This window comes from Hippopotamus amphibius, chromosome 2 (assembly GCF_030028045.1).
Source record: "Hippopotamus amphibius kiboko isolate mHipAmp2 chromosome 2, mHipAmp2.hap2, whole genome shotgun sequence".
Classification (NCBI taxonomy): domain Eukaryota; kingdom Metazoa; phylum Chordata; class Mammalia; order Artiodactyla; family Hippopotamidae; genus Hippopotamus; species Hippopotamus amphibius.
Window position 1 is genome coordinate 108495137 of NC_080187.1, and position 20785 is coordinate 108515921.

General features: G+C 34.9%; 1 protein-coding gene across 1 annotated transcript in view; it reads right to left on the reverse strand.

Moving 5' to 3' along the window:
* The window catches only part of ANXA10 (annexin A10), a 69705-nt gene extending 60615 nt beyond the window's left edge, over positions 1–9090 (reverse strand). Inside the window, exon 1 of the mRNA XM_057724681.1 lies at positions 8920–9090. Within this exon, the coding sequence (XP_057580664.1) occupies positions 8920–8937 (18 nt within the window). The 5' untranslated portion in view covers positions 8938–9090. The remainder of the gene's footprint in view (positions 1–8919) is intronic.
* Positions 9091–20785: the final 11695 nt, after the last annotated feature.

A 20785-nucleotide genomic window follows, 5' to 3' on the forward strand; every position in this document is an offset into this window, starting at 1 on the left:
GCTTGCTAAAAGTGGGAAACAAGCCAGATGTCCTTCAAACTGAATGGATAAACAGACTGCAGTACATCCACTCAAAACTGCTTTTCAGCCATGAAAGGACAGAACTGTTTATTGTTGCAACAGCTTGGATAAATGTTATATGCATTCCACTAAGTGAAAGAAGCCATTTCCAAAAGGTTTTATAGTCTGTGATTTCATTTATATGACAATCTGGAAAAGGTAGAACTAGAGAAATGGTACATAGATCAGTGTTTGCCAGGGTTTGGGGGCTGGGGTTTTTAGGTAACTACTGACAGGAATTGTGGAGAATGTTTGGGGTGATGCAAGTCTCTATAAGGAAATGGATTGGATATATGACTCAAAACTCTTACAACTGTGAACCACAAAGAACATATTTTACCACACATAAATTTAACAAAATCAACTGTGAAGTAAGAGAACCCGACAGGGAATGCAGATTGTAGTAAACAAATCTGTCTAAATTACACACGAACCGGCAGAAATAGAGACACAGATGTAGAGAACAAACATATGGACACCCGGGGGGAAAGCAGGTGGCGGGTTGGGGTGGGATGAACTGGGAGATCGGAAGTCCCATATATACATTAATATGTATAAAACAGGTGACTAATAAGAAAAAAGTTCAAGTTGCACTCTTTAAATATATGCAGTTTATTGTATGTCAATTATATCTCAATAAAGCTCTTTTTAAAAAAATAAATTACACGCAAACATTATAACCTCAGTCAAGTGGGTTGGGAGAAGGGAAGAGCCATAAGTAACTGGAAAATAGTGTTTGATGGGAGACGGTAAAGCTGAGGATGAAAGGAACCCCAGCAATGTCCTCTTGTTGGCAGAGTCGTTTCTCACAGAGCTGTGGCTAAGCGCACTTTAAACTGCATGGTCAGGTACCATGGAGTTAAACAAGCGAGCACATGTGTTTTAGGTATTGATAGTTGTGGTTTTTACTGTGTGAGAAAGAATTTATAAATAATGGAGAAGGTTAAAATGTGGGGGCTGAATAAGATTGAAGGTAACCGTATGAAGATAGATGATAGATAGCTAGAGAGAGAACCATCACGAAAGGTAGCTTTAATATGAACCAGGTGTGTAGACAGGGGGGCACCTGCAAAGTCTGTTAAAATTCTTCTCTTGTGTCCCTTGTCTCTGCTGGCCCAGCAAACATGTGTTTACCAAACATTTGCTTTTCCTTTTCCCTCTCCACGTGTATTGCCTTCCTCTCCTTTGAGCTCCCAACACCTACCCCCAACATCCTGTCTTATCTTTGAAGATGTTATTTAAGCTGAGGGTTTCAGCCGTTTTGGCAAGTGACTCCGTTTTCCTGGGTCTCTCCCATGTATACATGCTTTTCAAATTTGGGTGCTTTTTCTCCCGTTCATCTGTCTCATGTCCCTTTAATTCTTAGACCAGGCAGAAGAACCTAGATAGACAGAGGAAATTTTCTTCCTCCCTGATATGGCTATTATTTGTACTTATTTCCCTCTGCTAAATAACTAAAGTAACATTTTCCCAAACCATTTCTATCTCTGAAGCATTCATATTACTCCAAATCAGTATTACACATAAGAAAAAACCAAGTCCACTAAATCAGGAAATCAGAAGTCACTGAATTTCCTGAAGGAAGACTTGGCATGTTGGTACACAGTCATCCTATGATGTGGTGTCTGGAATAACACAGAGTAGGGGCTGCAGGGGACAGAGATCTCCAGAAGCTTCTATTGGCCATTAAGTTGCCATAGGTTGACTTGTGACCTTGGTTGCACCAAAAATTCCCTTTTCAAAACCAGTAATTCACATGTCATTGAGGGTTCACAAATCTGACCCTTTTTTGCTTTGAAAGGACTACTGGACTATGAATATTTGCTTTTTTTTTTTTTTTTTAATGTGAGCTACATGCTTGATTAAACACACAGCAGTCGGTGAATAGGTGATAAAAGGTACACAGAAGGTGTGTGGCCCCAGGTACCAGTGCCTCTATATTTCAGCACCTTTGTCTCTTTTTTTATTTACCCTTTAAAACAACATTTTAAGACTGGCAGCTAAACGAAAGCTTAGCAGAATGTGTACATATATTCAGTATCTCTAAAGAATTGAACCATAATTCAAGCAGATTGCTATTGCAGTGATGACAAGAACACGTCATCCCACTATAAAATATAATAGGATTAATATATTTTTTAAACCATTACTAATACACATTTCTTAGAACAATGTGTCTGCTGGGGTTAAAGTGCTTTTTTTTTTTTTTTTTTAACTTGAAAAAATGTCTGCCATGCTTTCAATTCTCACTCAGTTAAAAATAAAATAATACAAACATTGCAGTTGAGTGAGGATGATAAAATACATTGATATTCAGTTGCTTTGTTACAAATTGCCACAAAGTAAGGATGAAAAGACAGTCCAAAATAGCCCGTGAGTGAAATGGGTTCCTACTTTCTCCATAACAGGACAATATAAAACACAGTATCTTATGCACAAATAGCCTAGAATTACTTGTGTGTTTTGTACATGTCATGGTCTATTAACATTTTATTTTCCTGGTTCCTTTGAGTATAATTACCAGAATGTCTGAAGGATATATATCAAAGTATAATTGAGAAAGAATATATTCACAGCTCTGTGTCGTGATAAGGTGGGATGCTGGCAAAGAAGATGGGTCTTAAGAAGCAGTCTTTTCTACTCCCTGGATGAGAAAGGCATGTCCACAGACTATAAGCAGAGGTTTATGAATTCTCGGAGACGATTCAAAGGAGGCAGAGGCAGGGAGATCGACAGAGTGAACTCTGAAATACTGAAAGAAAATTCCTGTAATCCTTTCTTTTTTTGGTGAATGATTACAAGGAATTTGTGCTGATAGCAGAAATCTCTGGTAGATAGAGGGCTGGGTGTTGGTCTGGAGGTGGTGCTACAGCAGTGGAAAATCAGCAAGTAACGCCCTCTAAACGGTGTCTCACTATCTGCCTTCTCCACTTCCCCTCATCACGGGCGCACATGACTCATTAAAACCACTGTGAGTCTCAGTCCTCGAACATCATTTCTTCAGTCTTTAATCTCTTGACTTAACAAAAGAAATATAGTTTTTGAAAGTGATTTGTGATAATCTGATGACGTTCTTCTTCTACTGTTTGTTAAGTGGGTTGATTAATTAGAAAAAAATAAAATAAAAATATTGTCAACCATATTTTTTCTGTTGCTTGGGTTTTACAACTCCCAGTACTGCTTAAATTTGCCACAGGTTCTGGCTTTGCCCTAATGCTTATTGAAATGAGCACAGTGTATTAATGTGAGTGGACATAATGTCAGAATATCTTTCCTGATAGTGTGTAATCATCTGGAAACCTCTAGCATTTAAAAGAAGTCCACATATGAGAGAGGTATATTAGGTGTTTTATCTTCCACAGACCCTGTGATCTGTATACTGTAAGCACTTTGGAAAATGGAAATGACCCGACAAGTTGAAGCCTTATTATTGTTCTTGCTATCATGGCAAATACTCTAAGAACTAGTAAACTAGGACCAAAAGCTTGCTCAGAAGCTCCTCTGTAATGTTTTCACCTCCTACACTGCAACTCACTCCAGGATGATGACGGTTCCTACACCATCATCAATGTGTCAATGGAATGCATGTTTTTGTTGATCATTCTTACTGGTGTGTCCCCAAGATCTAGAACTTAGAGCAAAGACAGAAGCAGGGGACCAGGTAGGAGGCTATTGCATGAAGTTGGCAAATGATGATGTTGGTGGCGGGAACCAGGGCAATTGTAGAGGGAGTGGTGAGAGGTGGCCATATAGTGAATGTTGTGAATGTAGAGCCACAAAGCTTTTGCTGATGGATTGTTTGTAAGGTATGAGAGAGAGGAGTCAGGGATAACTCTGATTTTTGTTTTTACTCTTTTTTCCCAACTCACCTAAAAAGAGGTTAGAGTTTTCACTCCCTGCATAGACACTTGGCTATATGAATCTGGGGTTTGGGCATAGATGCTGGGTTGAGATATAAATTCAAAGAAGGCTGTGTGTGTACATTGTAATTAAAACCATCAGACTGGATGCAATGACCAAAGGAGTGGGTACAAATTGGAAACAGAAGCTTTTCCAGAATTTAGCCCTGGGGCTTTCCTGGTGAAGGAAGACTGTCAGACCACATCCATACACCTCGCAAGAGAAGGCATGAGAATCAGGCATGGGGTCAGGAACATGGAGGTCCATGCTTACCTCTGCAGGACCCTTCATATGGAGGGGGTTTGGGTGAAAGCAACAGTTAGGAATGGAGCCAGAGAGATTTGGAGGAAAGGAATTGGATTACAATAAGTTCAATACATTTTGGAGGACTTTTGCCATAGAAAATAGAATTTGGCGATAACTGGCGAGGAAAGTGGGATTGTGAAGTTTTTTAGCATGGTAGAAGCTATTTATAAATAAACGTTATGCTGAGTTTAAGAGAATATATTTCCACCCATGAAACTTTTGATGTTATTGAAGTTTATCCATAAAAGTTATGAATAATTATACACACATATATGATGTGTATGTGTATCTACGTATATGTGTAATGGGTGCAAACTCAACCTCCTCTCCAGAAGCAGTGCACTGGGCTGTTGAAAGCCAGGGCTTTTGTGTTAGTTGGGTTCAAGCTTTGGCACAGCTACTTAATAAAACTGTTAATAATAGTTCACCTTTCCAGGTGCTCTTTATGCTCCTGGTCTTCTTGGTGTTTTACCTGCCACTTAATTCTCAAGAGACTCATAATACGGATGCTATGATAACACCCATTTTACAGGTGGGAAAGTTTGAGATGCAGAAAGATTAAGTAAATTGTCCTCAGTCACGGATCCTTGGGGTAAAGCTGGCCCTGTGTGCTTGTTAAATTATTATTCTACAGTCATGTCTGCTCTGCCCTTACCATGAAATCTATAGCTGTTAAAAAGGAGTTTAAAAATTTTAACAACATACTTACATATCACGACTAGGAAAAAGTGACTGCATTTGATTTTCCAATCCAATTTGTATTAGTTCAACAGAAGCTTCAGTTAAAGTGGAAGCCCTAACCAGTATGATTCATAACTTTTGTTGAATCTGAGTGTGTAAAGTTCAGACATTGCAGTCTTGTGATAGTAAAAAGTAATCTACAGTATGAATAACCTTTTATTAATATTTGTTCAGTAAGTTGTATTGCAGATACGCAGTCAAAATCAGATTTCTTTGGTTGGAATGTTTCTCCCAGGAATCCCTTTCAATAGGAAAACCCTGCTTTAAAAATGATCTTGCTTTTAAATCAACTATACTCCAATAAAAATTAAAAACATAAAGATCTTGCCTTTTCAACAGTTTCTGCCCCCACGGGACGCCTGCAGTCCCCTCCAGATTGAAAGCGCGGAATTTGCCTCTGATTTACTGAGTTTCTGCATCTACCACCTGCCATTCACACCTGAGCAGCAGCGCACTTACCTCATATTTGTTGGGCTAAAATGCAGGATATAGAGACTGTCATACAGAGTGAAGTGAGTCAGAAGGAGAAAAACAAATATCGTATATTAACACATATATGCAGAATATAGAAAAATGGTACAAAATCAACTGGTTTGCAAGGCAGAAAAAGAGACACAGACGTAGAGAACAAACAAATGGACACCAAGTGGGGAAAGTGTTTGGGGGGGGGTGTGCAGCGGTTGGGATGGGATGAATTGGGAGATTGGGATTGCCATACATACATTACTAATAGAAAAAACAATCAAATCATACACTTTAAATATATGCAGTTTATTGTATGTCAATTGTATCTCAATAAAAGTTCTTAAAGAAAAAAAATAAATAAAATGCAGGATGTCTTGCTGCCCACGCTAGACGTTGCCTCAGCTGCTGTTGGTGGACTGTTCTCGAGCCATTCTGTGGGCGCATTTATGAGCAAGAACATCTCTCTGAAGATACTGGTCCTAATTTTCTCTCCTAAGTGGACTCACACAGAATCTGCCCTTTCCTTCATAACCTAAAGTCTATAATTATGTAGGATAATCACACTTAGGCGTGTTTGATCTCTTTTTTTGGTGGTAGAAATAGTTTTGGGGTTAGACAGAATCCTGTATCGCCACTTCCCGGCTTTTCACTCCTGGAAAAATTATTTAACTTCTTTAAGCCTCAGTATATTCATATGGAAAATGGATATGGTAATATTTTCCTTAAAGATTGTGAAGCCTAAAAATAATACATGTAAAACCACTGAGCAGAGTATCTGGAGCCTCCAAGAATAGCAAAACACTTGCATGTTCAATGGTAATTTTGTAAAAAGATTTGCTGTGACTATTAAATTAGACAAGGCATGCAAAGCTCCTGATATTTAGTAGAGACTCAGGAAATTTTAATAGTAGCTTCTCTCTATGTAATATAGAATGTTAATTCACATATTCAATATGCATTCAATATATTATATTGCTTGTGATACACCTATGATTAACTTTTTTCTGTTAGTCAGTAAATATGGTAGAAGTAGGAAAGTTGTCAAAAGGAAAGGAATAGGACTAAAGTTTCCTTAGAGGCAAAAAGGAAGGGTGTAACCCAATAAAGGGATCTGTAGTAAATAAAATGCTTCTGTACAAAAAAGGGGGATTAGTTGATGACAAAACAGGACAAAAACAGCCAACAATTTCACTAGGAGAATCAGGCAATATATTTGGAAGAAGTGGTATATTTTAGTGGATAAGAGCTTGAGTTATGAGACAGGTACCTGGTTTAGATCCCGACTTGGGCAAGTTTTTTTTTTTCAACACTCTGCAGTGAAATTTCCTCTGCTCCAAGAGGCATATTATAATAACATCTTCCTGAAGGGGGATTTATATCTAGCTAATTAATAAATCAAAACAATTCCAAGCTTGCCAAAATCATTTAATTAAATCTTGCTTTCAATAGACAGTTTTGCAGTCAAGCACATAGTAAAATATGTATGTCAAAGGTAAATTTACCTTCCTAATGTAACTAACCCACTTAAATTACCTTAATCACCGGGGGTCATCTAACTCCATAATTCTAGAAAGTAATTTTAAAGGAGTGCATATGCTTATTTCTTATAGAAATATAACTACCTTTCTATAATTCTTGCCTCATGCTTGAATTATGTTTAAATTTTCTATATTTTTATAACTGACATAATGCATTACTTTGGTGGTCTCAATAATAATCATGTATTTATACCAAGGGGAGTGAATTCAGATGTCATGTATATTGGACCAGAACTGCTGAGCTGAGGGCCTGGGAGCCTATTTTTAAGGAGCCACCCAGTCAATAATTATCCATACTGTAGACTTTTGCTTTCCTGCCCATGGACGAGCTTATCTTTTGCTTAAGGACACTAGACCCAGAATGGAGGTTAAACAGATGAACTTAGCCTCAGATATTGGTCTCTTTCATACAAAATTCTTACCAATTGGGCCATATATCTTAAGAATATAAATAATTACTCTAAAATATAATAACATTGATTATGTAAAAACCATTCTGTCATCAAAACTGGCTGAGATAATACAAGAAACCTAACATCTGTCCCTGAAATAGCTGATCAAAATACTTAAAGTACATTTTCAGGTTTGCTCCAATCCAACTTTTTAATCTTTGATATTCTTTTTTTTTCTTTTTCATCTCTGATATTCTTTATCTGCTCCAGAAGCATGGCAAATCATTGCATTTCTCTAAAAGCTTGTTATCATTGGTAACTTTTAATACTCCCTGAAATATAATTTAAATATTCTATAATGCTTCTTTTGATACATTGGCATATAAATGTTACTATAAAACCATACATACCACACAGAATATAGTATTAATTACTTCCAAATAATTGTTCTTGAAGGAATGGAAATTTTCTCCCTTTCTATTCCTTCAAGTACAATTATTTGGAAGTAATAATTGGGAGAAAGCAACTGCGTTTTACAAATTCAATCATTTAGTGTACTGGCCTAAATCACCTAACAACTTTTATTTCTGTAGTGAAATGTAACTGCCTCACAATTAATAAGATGATAAAGTAAGTTTCAACTGCAAATGAGATCCTGAAATATCAAGATAAAACTGAGATTCTTGAGCCAACAAGAATGGAAAGCAGCCACATTTTGGGTCCTCATTCAGTAATTAATTTGAAAAATAACATCAGTAAGTAAAATTTTCTAGGAATTAATACTTCAGAAATGAGTAACATTATTTTTGTGTCAAAGTTTATCCAAATAATTGTTATATTTTTTTGCATAATTTTTAATTTTAATTTTGTATTTTTTATAATACAGATTTTTAAGAAATCATCATCAACACGCAACCACACCTATGTGTAATTTCTAAGACCATGTGAAATGGATATCTTTTTAAACAATGTATATTTAAGTAACTTGGTGTCTATATGGGCTCTTCCAAAGTTCATGGACTGTTAGAGCAATTGGATCGAAATGATTCAGACAAGGAAGAAAAATAAAATGGCTAAAACTGAGTTTTACATTTACTTAAATTCGACGGATAAATTATTCAAAAATAAACTGTACTTTCTGAAGCTATCATAGATTTTAAATAAAAATGAACAATCAAGTTTATTTTTAGTTCCTTATAGAGAGAAATAAATATGAAGACAAAAACATCTTATTATAACTTCAGTTAGAATTCTGAGTCAGGTTATTTAAGAAAGTAGGGTCACTAAATTGCCTCTATAGAATAATACATTATTTCAAAATTAGCATGAATTTGACATTTAATAATATTTTTGTTTAAAGGTTATATTGAACACCTACTCATTAAAACTTTAGTGAAGATAAATTTAAACACCAATATTTCCTGTTGAAAATGTCAGGTACCACATATGAAATTTTATAAACAAGGTTCAAACCTCAAAAGACTGGAACGTTTTACAGAAACAGCCATTATACTTACATAGTCTCCGCAGAACATTTTGCTGGTAGTGGTTAACTTCACAGCAGATCAAAAGGTCTTTGGTATGTGGTCAGTTGAGAAGACTTGTTTCACTGTTTCACTAGAAAGAATTGAAGTTCACTGTTCAACCCAATTTAAATATGTCCACTGTACACCTCGATTTCTCAGGAAGAGAATGCGGGGTCAGTTCTGTACACAGCAGGTCTCGAGACACAGCATGTACACTGAGCTACCAGGCACAGGTGAGTAGGCAGAATTTGTGCACAAAACAAATAGCACCAGTAGCCTAACCCCTGGCCCCATGTTGATTTAAGAAACATTAATTAGCAAACCAATGAAAGAAGTGTAATCTTTTGAGAAAGCTGGTGACTTACGGAAAGTGGGTTGATTAACCACGAAGTTAATGATTTATTTTCTGTTTTGTCGTTTTTAACACCCAGACTCTTTCAGGTACTCAAGCCCCTAGCGTCATACTTGAAGTTGCTAGGTTTTATGGACATCTATACAATTCTGTAAATATTTTGAATATTATGTATCCAGTCTATGTCCAAAAAAATATATTTAGGACAGAATTGATTACCCAGCAGGAAAAGTGTTTGGAGAAATCATATACACACCATCATTTTCACACTTTCATATATATATATATTAATATTTAACTATTACATTTTAAGGAAACAAATCTTAAAAATACCTTTGAGGTCCAATATATTGTTAGGAAATGTCTATAAGTTTCATACATTATTCCAAAAATCCCACAATAAATGTGTATTATATCATTTTTTTAAGTTTAAAAAATTTTTTATTGAATATAGTTGATATACATATCTATATATTCTTTCTCAGATTCTTTTCCATTATAGGTTATTATAAGATATTAAATATAGTTCCCTGTGTTATACAGTAGGTCCTTATTGTTTATCTATTTTATATATAGTAGTGTGTATCTGTTAATCCCAAACTCCTAATTTATCTCTCCCTCCCTTTCACCTTTGGCAACCATAAATTTGTTTTCTATGTCTGTGAGTCTATTTCTGTTTTGTAAATAAGTTCATTTGTATCATTTTCATATCATTTTACTGCTACTTGCCATTTAGGAAACAATACAGTGTTCATTTTGTCCATAAAATTTTTGAAAGATTTTGAAGACAAATTAGGCATAAATCGTTCTTGGTTGAAAGAACAGGAAATTATAATAGTAAGTATTAACTGATCATCCATCACTCTAGAACCACTTTTCCCCCAAATAAATCTGATGTTAAAATATGAAGAAAATCATTACCAGGATATTTTAATGTAATATATATATATGAGCAAAAAAAGTCTGATTTCTGCAGATTTCAGTTTATAATAGAATATGATTAACTTGGTAATATAATTAGTACTATGAAAGATGTAAAGAAGCATGCCTGCTTTCAAGGAAGTTATAGTCTAGTAAGTCATACTGTGTACTTGTACATGTGTGCATGTGTGTGTGTCTGAATTTGATTCTTGTGTTTCCTCTGTGTAGATTTAGACAGCATATAGTAATTGCTGAATAATAGTTATATGTGTAGGTTTCAGAATTTAAAAACAAAGGAAAATGAGTTTTTCAACTAAAATTATTTTCTTTTTTGTGATATTTTCAAGGTTGTGTGATTTATGGCTTTAATTATAGATGAAATGTGACAATATGAAATAAAACTTCTCAAAAATTTGAAGCAGACATATTTTCCTTAAGTATCAGATAATTGAGAGAAAAGAGATTTAAAAACATCCCCTAATTTCCTTCCAGATAATTATTAAATACTGTTTATTTTTATTCAGCATTACTTTATGATTTAGCTTTTTGAAAAAAAAATGTACCCAGTTGAAACTATGATGTCTGGAATTTGCTTTATAATAGTTCCTGAGAAAAAGGTGTGGGAAATATTAATCCAGTATGGGAAAATCTTGAACACTATTGGGTAGATGGCAGTCCATTAGATAACTCTATTTTTATGCATTTGAAAATTTTCATAGTAAAATTGTAAACATTTTGCATTTAACTTATTTACTCATATTTAACTATGTTTTGAGCACCCGCTGTATGAAAAGTAATAAAATGCTAATAGTACTTGAACTTTCACTCTCTATTAGGCACTGTTTCAAGTGAATTTACTGTATAAATAAATTTAATCCTTACAACAACTCTATGGGCTAGGTACTATTATTACCCATATTTTAGTGGGGAGATCACTGAGGTACTACATAGCGAGAAAATGTGCCAACAATCACAGTCTGAAAAATGGTTGAGCAGAAATTTCAATCTGGACAGTCCAATGTCAGAACCTATGACCTCAAAGTCCATGCTCTGCAGGTACTCTGTGAAGGAATAAAACAAGACAACTATTAAAAATAAAAAAATTTCAAAAGTGTATTTCTTGATTCAAGGATTTATATTTTGGTAAGTGGATAAAATTAATAGAATACAAGATGAGAAAAAGTAAGTGCCTTATGTAAGCAAGTTACATAAACATTATGGACAACTCCATGAGAAGCAAGTTCCTTTAGGCTGCAAGTAAATCAAGAAGCCTTCCCAGATGAAGTAGCATTTGAAATGTGGCTTAGAGATGGAAAGTGTGCCTTCCAGGTGGGAAAACCCAGAAACTAGCACTTACATGGATAGGGTAGGGAGGGGGAAGTCATGAAATGTGTACTGAAATTGTAGCAATTCTAAATTTGACTTTGAATAGTTAGTTATATTGATATATGGCCAACAATAAAATGCATTTTTTTCTGCTTCATTTGAGTTAAAGTTCAACCTGATAGTCACCTTATCATTTATTTATGTTATGCATGTACATTTTTATACATTTTTTTCTCTAATCTGGCCTATAATGATTTCTGTTTTTATTTACATCTGGAAGCCACTGGCTCTTTTCCATGAATCTTTGCTATTTTCATAAGTAACTTTAATATAAATTATCTACAAGTAACTGCATCTGTTTAAAGTGTATTATTTGGTGAGTTTTGAAGGTGCCTGTATCTGTGAAACTAAATCCACAATCAGGGTTCAGGTCATTTCCATCATCTGCAATGTTTCCCTACCTCCATCCACCCAGGCAACCACTGGTCTATCTTTTGCAGTTATAGATTAGTTTGCTTTATCTAGAATTTCATATAAATAGAATCATATGATATGTACTCATTTTTTCAGCATAATATTTTTGAGATTCATTTATATTGTTGTGTATATATCAAGAGTTCCTTTCTATTTATTTATTGCTGAATGATATGCCATCGTAGAGATATACTACATATTATCCACCCCTTTACCTGATAATTATCTGCTGTTATAAATAAAAAAAAATGCCTTTATGCCAACATTTGATATTATCATCTTTTAAATTTTTAGTCATCTAATTATGTAGTTGTATCACATTGTGCTTCTAATTTGCACTTTCATTTTGACTAAGAATACAAAGAGTATCTTTTCAAACGTTAAATGGCCATTTTTACATCTTCTTATTTAAATTATTCAGAGCTTGTATCCATTTTCCAATTGAGTTGGTGGTTTTAGTGTTGAGTTTCAAGAGATCTTCGTACATTTTATGTACGCATTCCTTATCAGTTGTGATTTATAAATACGTGCTCTCAATGTATGCCTTGTCTTTTCATTTTTGAGATGGTGTCTTACAGATAGGAAAGATTTCTTTTTTTATTTTTAATTAATATCGGAAAAGTCCAATTAATAATTTTTAACTTCATACTTTTTTTGTGCTCTAAAAGACTTTTGCCTATTCCAGTGTCATCCTGTTTCTCTTAGAAGTTTCAAGTTCTATCTCTTATAATATACATGATCAGTACTCAAATTTGTATGATATAAAGTAGAAGTCATGTCTCATCATTTTCCCAATAGGGAAACTCAGTTGTTACAGCACTATTTGTTTAAAAGATTTTCTTTTCTCCATTGATTTCTCCTGGCTCTTTGGTCAAAAATTATTTTACCATATATGTATGGGTTTGATACTGACTCTATATTATGTTCCATTGCCCTAAATCAGTGATTTTTCACCAATACCACACAGTCTTAATGAATAACTGTACTCTATAATAAGTGTGGAACTCAAGTAATGTGAATTCTTCAACTTTACTGGTGTCCTCCTCCCCCTCCCCCTTCCTTCTATCCTCCTCCTCCTCTTTTAATTGTTTTGGGCCCTGTAAGTTTATTTCCATTATTTTATGTTTTAAAACAGCTTGTCAATTTCTTCAAAAAAGCCTGCTGGAAGCTTGACTGAGATTGCATTGAACTTGTAAATAGACTCATTTGGAGGAAAAATAATTTCTCTAAAAATATATAATCTTCTGGTTCATGAATATAGTGTATTTCTCAAATAAGTCTACTTTCTTTCATGAATATTTTTTCTGTGCATTTATTTTAAATGTATCTGAAATAACACATTTTTTAATTCCATGAAAACCGTATTTATTTCAACTTACAATTATTTAGTAATAATAAGTGGGTATACTATTGATTTGTGTATATTTACATTTAATTCTGTGACAGCTAAGCTGACTTGTTAGTTTTTGCAGCTCTTTTGTAAATCTTTTGGGGTATTCTACAATCAGGCAAATTTGGAAGAAAAAATACTTTCACCCCTTCCTCTCCAATCTGTGTGTTTTTAAAAATTTGTTTTTCTTATTTTATTGGCAAGGAATTTAGTATCATGTGGAATAAATGAGAGAGCTGGCATACTAGCTGTTCATGAGTTGTAGAGGGAAGCACTCAGTTTTTCGTCATTAAGTATATTATTAGCTATTTGTCTTTAATAATTTCTTTTTGGCTTGAGGAAGTCTCTTTCTAGTCATGGTTGACTAACAGATTATTTTTTTCATCATAAATGATTAGTGAATTTTTAAAATTTCTTTTTCCGAAACTATTAAGATAATCAAATGGATTGTTTCTTTTTTTTTAATTATAGTTGATTTACAATGTTGTACCAATCTCTGCTGTATAGCAAAGTGACTCAGTTTTAGACATATATACATTCTTTTTATAATATTCTTTGCCATTATGGTTTATCCCAGGAGATTGGATACAGTTTCCTGTGCTATACATTAGGACCTTGTTGTTTATCTGTTCTAAATGTAAAAGTTTGCATCTGCTAACCCCAAACTCCCAGTCCATCCCTCCCTCTCTCCCCTCCCCCTTGGCAACCACTAGTCTGATCTCTATGTCTGTGAGTCTGTTTCCGTTTCATAGATAGGTGCATTTGTGTTGTATTTTAGATTCCATGTATAAGTGATATTATATGGTATTTGTCTTTCTCTGTCTGACTTACTTCACTTAGTATGATAATCTCTAAATCCATCCATATTGCTGGAAATGGCATTATTTCATTCTTTTTTATGGCTGAGTAATATTCCATTGTATATATGTACCACATCTTTTTTATTCATTCATCTGTTGATGACATTTAGTTTGCTTCCACGTCTTGGCTACTGTAAATAGTGCTGCTATGAACATAGGGGTGCATGTATCTTTTTGAATTGTAGTTTTGTCCAGATATGTGCCCAGGAATGGGATTGCTGGATCATATGGTAATTCTATTTTTAGTTTTCTTAGGAACCTCCATACTGTTTTTCATATTGGCTGTATCAACTTACGTTCCCACGGACAGTGTAGGAGGGTTCCCTTTTCTTCAAACCCTCTCCAGCATTGTTATTTGTAGACTTCTTAATGATGGCCATTCTGACTGATGGGTGGCACTTCATTTTAGTTTATTTGCATTTCTCTAATAATTAGCAATGTTGAGCATCTTTGCATGTGCCTACCAGCCATCTGTATGTCTTTGGAGAAATGTCTATTAAGGTTTTCTTCCAGTTTTTCGATTGGGTTGCTTGTTTCTTTGTTGTTGAATTGTATGAGCTGTTTGTATATTTTGGAGATTAAGCCCTTGTCGGTCACGTAGTTTGCAAATATTTTCTCCCATTCCATAAGTTGTCTTTTCGTTTTGTTTATGATTTCATTTGCTGTGCAAAAGCTTGTAAGTTTGATTAGGTCCTATTTGTTTATTTTTGTTATCATTTCTATTGTCTTGGGAGACTGACCTAAGAAAACATCGGTATGATTTATGTCAGAGAATGTGTTGCCTGTGCTCTCTTCTAGTTTTATGGACTGTTTCTTTTATCTTATTAATTTGATGAGTTATATTAATTTATTTTAAATGTTAAATTAACATATATTCCTTGAAAAACTTCTGCTTGGCCATTATACATTATATTTTTAGTATATTGTTGAATTTAATTTACTAATATTTTCTTTAAAAATTATATCTAATATTCATGAAGGGTATGATATTGGTATTTTCTTTTTTATAATGCTTTGTTTAGCTTTGTTATCAGAGTAATAGTGGCCTCATAAAATGTGTTGGGAAGAATTTCTTTTTCATCTATTTTGAACAGAATTTGTGTAATATTAATACCATTTGTGTAGTATCAACATTATTTCTTTAGTATTTAATTGATTTTATCTGCGAAGCCAAACTTGTCTGGAATTCTTTGTAAAGCTTATTTTTTTGTGAATTTAATGTTAATAGCTATTCACATTTCTATTTCTCTTTATGTTCAAATGTTTATAATAGGGGATTTGGAGTCTTTTCCTCTAAATTCATGTGTGGGCCCACTTAGAATCAGTTTCTATCGACTCTCTTCCAGGATTTGTGTCACACGTCACTGTTTCTTGGAATGGGTATTAATTTTTTTTTAAATTTCCAGCTGTTGTTCCAATCCTAAATTCTCATTTCTGGTACTTTGCCCATGTAACACCATGTTTTGTTTGTTTTTATTGAAGTGTAGTTGATTTACAGTGATGTATTAGGTTCAGGTGTACAGTACAGTGATTCAGTTATGTATGTGTATGTGTGTGTCTTTTTCGTATTCTTTTCCATTATGGTTAATTACAGGATGCTGAATATAATTCCTTTTGCTATACAGTAGGACCTCGTTGTTAATCTATTTTATATATAGTTGTGTGTATCTGTCAATCTCAAACTCTTAATTTACCCCTCCTCCACCTCCTTTCCCATTTGGTAATCATAAATTTGTTTTCTATATCTGTGAGTCTGTTTCTGTTTTGTAAATCAGTTCCTTTGTATCATATTTCAGGTTCCACGTATAAGTGATATCATATAGTTTTCTGATGCTGATTTGCATCGTTGAAGGGGATTTGAGAAGATCTGTAATCCAAAAGCCACAAATTCAGGACTGAAAGACTCAAAGTCACACATTTCTTACTCTTTAAGAGCTGTTTTTTCTCAGAGCAAAATTTTCTGCAGCCTCTGTCTGATTTTGGATAATTTCTACTGCCTTTACATAGTTGAATTTCTTTTTCATCCAGTTCTATAACTGTTATCTATTCCAATTTTTATCTAAAGTGGTTGAGTCTACATAACCCTTGCACCACATTCCTGGAAGTTCTCTCTTTATGCACTGAAATTTAATTATTAAAAATCCTTTGAACAAATCCTTTAAGTATTAAAATTTTCTTCTTTAAAGAGATTTCCTTAGAATAGTAGTGGACAATTTGTCAAAAATGTAAGTGTCTTTCAAGTATATTGTAATATAATGAAATAGATCAATTATTTTGTCAAGTCCCCTTGGGTGAATGTTGCTGATGGCTGGGACAAGAGAGTAACAGCATACATTCTGGTTTTGTAAAGAGAGGTGTAAGCTTTGCAAAGCATATTCAGACAGTATTTTGGTAGGAATGGGAGAAGTTTTTTTTACAAGAATATAATTCAATTCTGTGAAGCTCTGAGTAATATGCACATTGTGATGTGTCAAAATATTTATCAGTTTATTTGTTGACAAATAAGTTTGGTTTAGAAGGATTTGTCCCTCAATCATTATAATCCTTCATCTCAATTTCCAGTAAGTACGCCAAAAAGCAAGACCTCTCTAATGGCTATTAATTTTGCTCTTATTACATTCTTAGATATATCTTGTTGTCAGAGTGAAAATTAAACATAACTGGGGAAAGGAAACTCTATAAATAAGAAAATATTTAGCCAAAATGTTCCTGTCACCTGGTATCAAAGACCTATGCATTTATACCAATGTTCAACTTTCTTGGTTATCTTTAAGTCTCTTGAAAAGACTTGGCAGGTGGACAGAAACCAGAAACTGTAGCAATATTAGATGTATTAGTCACTAAATATCATGTTTGAAAATAATTAAGTTTAGAGTGTAGACTTTCACAGAATTAAAACAGCAATGAATATCTGCGAGAAAGTAATTAATTTTAATGTGATACAGGTTTTCCAAAGTCCTAGGCATCAGTCCCAGACTACAGTGAGGGATATTTTGCCTTGTATCTGTGTGTAAGTTGATATTCTTAAAATGAAGGTCTATGTGCTTTGCAGACATTGATAATAAGGGCGTGAGTAACTATTGGGTCATTACAAGATTCAGGGCTTACAAGTCATGGTAATAATTCTTGCTAAGTGAATTGTTTCCTGTAAAATTCACATGTTTCTGTTAGTTGATCTAAACCTAATAAGTATGTGGTTGAAACTTGTATGTGAGGGGTCAGAATATATGAGGAAACATACACAGAATAGAAGCACTGGATTGATGGGGGACAATGGAAACACGTGACAGGGAGCATCAGGAATGTAAGGACCAGCTCTGAAAACCAACTCTTTTTAAGGCCTATTTCACATCTTCATTCCATCAAGCCCCAACCCCACACTCTCCACCCTTCTTCCAGTTTTAGCTGAAACTTCTCTCACTGTTTCATTGAGGAAACACCCATTAATACAAATAGATAAGAACTTTTTCATCCGTCTGCTAATTGCAGCCCTACCCTGTGTCTTCCTCACTCCCTTAGCGATGCTCACAGCTCCTAACCTAGGACCTTTCCACGCCTGTATCCAAGCGCTTGACTTGTACCTTCTCTCTTGCTCACACGAGGTCTTTAATCTGGAAATTATCCCATTTCTACCCAACATTGTTATTTTATTCTCTTAATATTTCCATCAGTCCCAAAACATGTTATAGCAACTCTCACTTTAGAAAGCAAGTGACCAACCAAACAGAAAACAGACTCCCTTGACTCCCTTCCCCACCAGCCACATCTCCGTTTTCCTTCCCCCAAAGCTGGGAAGCTGCTTCACAGGGTCCTCCGTCCGCCTCTCTCCTCTTTACTCTTGTTTCCTCTCATTTCAGTCAGCTCCACTCCCCAGCTCTGAAGCTGCTCTTGTCATGACCAATGGTCCTCTTTGCGAATCTAGTAGCCTGGTCTCTGTCTTCATCTATTGGAAACGGTTGTCTTATCTCCTTTCCGTTGCCTGTTCTTCACCTGGCTCTTGGAGGGCCACCCTCTCCTGGTTTTACTCTGATTGCATTGGTTGCACTTTCTCAGTCTCCTGTTCTGTAAATGCCTCCTCTTCCCAACTTCTGCATTTGGAAATGTTCCCGGGAGTAGTCTTTGGTCCTTTTCTGTTTCTGTGTAAACACTTGCTCTAAATTATCACATTTAATCCCTGAGCTTTAAAACCATCCATCTACTTAGGAATCTCAATTTTATATCTTTGTTCCTGAGTTCCAAAATGTTTATTCAACACCCTCATTTGGCTGTCTGAAATGTATCAAAAAGAACCATACGTTTTTGTTCATGTTGCCGCACATGTGAGTCAAAGCCACCACATTCTACCCACAACCCACCGAGCTGCTCAAGCCGAGAATCTTGGTCTCACCTTCAGAGCCTTTGTCTACCCCAAGTCACCTGCAGGTCCTGTTGACTCTGCCTTTATGACATCCTGAATAGGATCTCTGTCTCCTCATCTACCACGGTCACCTAGACTTCTGAATACTCATCCTCGCTGAGCTGCTTTGACAACGTGCTTTACTGTACAGGGTCCATTCTCCACACAGGACCCAGAGTGAGTAGCTCCAGCACTCATCCCTTTAAAATCCTTCACTGACTTCTGACATTTAAAATAAAAGAGACCCCGGACTTCCGCCCCAGTCACGTGAAGCTGTACATGACCTGGCCCTAACTGCCTTTCTGCTCTCTTGTCCATCTCTCCTCCCATGGTTCATTCTTCCCAGACTAAAGGCCATCTGTTTGAGGTCTTGCGGACACCAAGCTTGCCTCTTACTCAAAACCTTAACACGTGACATTTAATCTTGCTCTTCATTTATGTAGACCCCCTGTCCCCATGTTTTGACAAGGGTGGCTCTTTCTTATTATCTAGACCTCTGCTTAAATATTGCTTCCTTAGAAATATCTTACCTGGCCAACCTTTTATTTTTTTAATTTGTTTTTTAAATTTTTATTGAAGTATGGTTGATTTACAGTGTTGTGTTAATTACTGCTGTACAGCAACGTTATTCAGTTATATATATATATATATTCTTTTTAAAAATATTCTTTTCCATTATGGTTTATCATAGGATATTGAATATAGTTCTCTGTGCTGTACAGTAGGACCGTATTGTTTATGTCATCTACATATAAAAGTTTGCATCTGCTAAGCCCAGCCTCCCAGTCCATCCCTCCTCTAAACCCCTCCCTCTTAGGCCAACCTGTTTCTAATAGACCCTCTTACATCGCCATCTCTACCTTTATTCTGTTTTCTTCATCTCCTCTGTAGTGGGAATGATAGTTTTTCCTTTATTTTTTAAAAAATGTGTCTCCACCGCTAAAATAAGCTCTGTGAGGCTAGAACATTTCTGGGTCTTGTTCACACTGTACTCACAGAACATAACATAGTGTACAAATATATATAAAGCATCCAAAATATTTTTTGAATGAATGACTTTGGTTTTCTAAGAATTTGAAGCTGAGAGCAAGGCTGTCAGTCATGTTGGTGGGGCCATTAGACAACTTCTTTCTACGGCAGTGCTCTTACCCTGTAAAGTACAGACAGGTTATCTGTTAAAAGACCAAAGTTATTTGTCATCTGAATTCATCTACTTTTCAAAAATATTGTTTTCCAGGACTCTAAAAATGTTATTTTTGGTTACCCTAGCTGGCAATCTCGGTAAACTCCCTCTTTGTAAACCTCAAGATTCTTCCTGAAGGAAAATGGGAAAGATTACTTTTCCTGAACTGCATTGCTGATCAATTATAACAATAGATGTTCGCTGCATATACCACACTTGTCCTACTCAAAATGCCATTGTCAATTTCATATATTGACAAAGAGAATTGGTGTTGAAATCTAAAGCAACTTTTCAAGTAAATTCACATAGAATACACAGTAGATACCCATGTCATGTATAAATGAGCAAAATGTGATTGTAAAAATTGTCCTTAGCTCTGCCCTTTGGACATAGACTGATGTTCTAAAGTCCATTTAAGGCTCAGCGTAATTGGAAATTTTACACTGACCCTTTCCATTTTGTAGCAATAGAATTCATGAATAAAAATAACCCCTTTTTAATTATTTTTCAAATCAGATTTCCAAATCCTTATAAGAAGAAATTTAAGTAAAAGTCAAAGAAAAAAGTAACATACTATAAAGTTACTCATTAGTTTGAAAATTAGATTCTAGCATATTAGTTACGTATATTAGTTTGAAACAAAGTTCACATTTCTGAAATAATAATTTTCATATATTTCACAGAGATTAGAAGTCACAGAATCATTATTATTAAAGAAAAAGAAATATTTGTGATGCTAAATGGGTCTCATCAGAAAGTAATATTAAAAGCAAGGCATATTGAAAAGTGGTATCAGATGTTTCCAGGTCATATTTACCTTTTGGTTTATCAATACCTTTTCTTTTTTTCTGAAATGAAAACACATGATGCGTCTCAGTCCTGTGTGACATTGTAACCTGGTTGAGGGAGGAGCACGACTCATGAAGCAGCTGTGGCGAAGGTAGAGAGCCGTAAA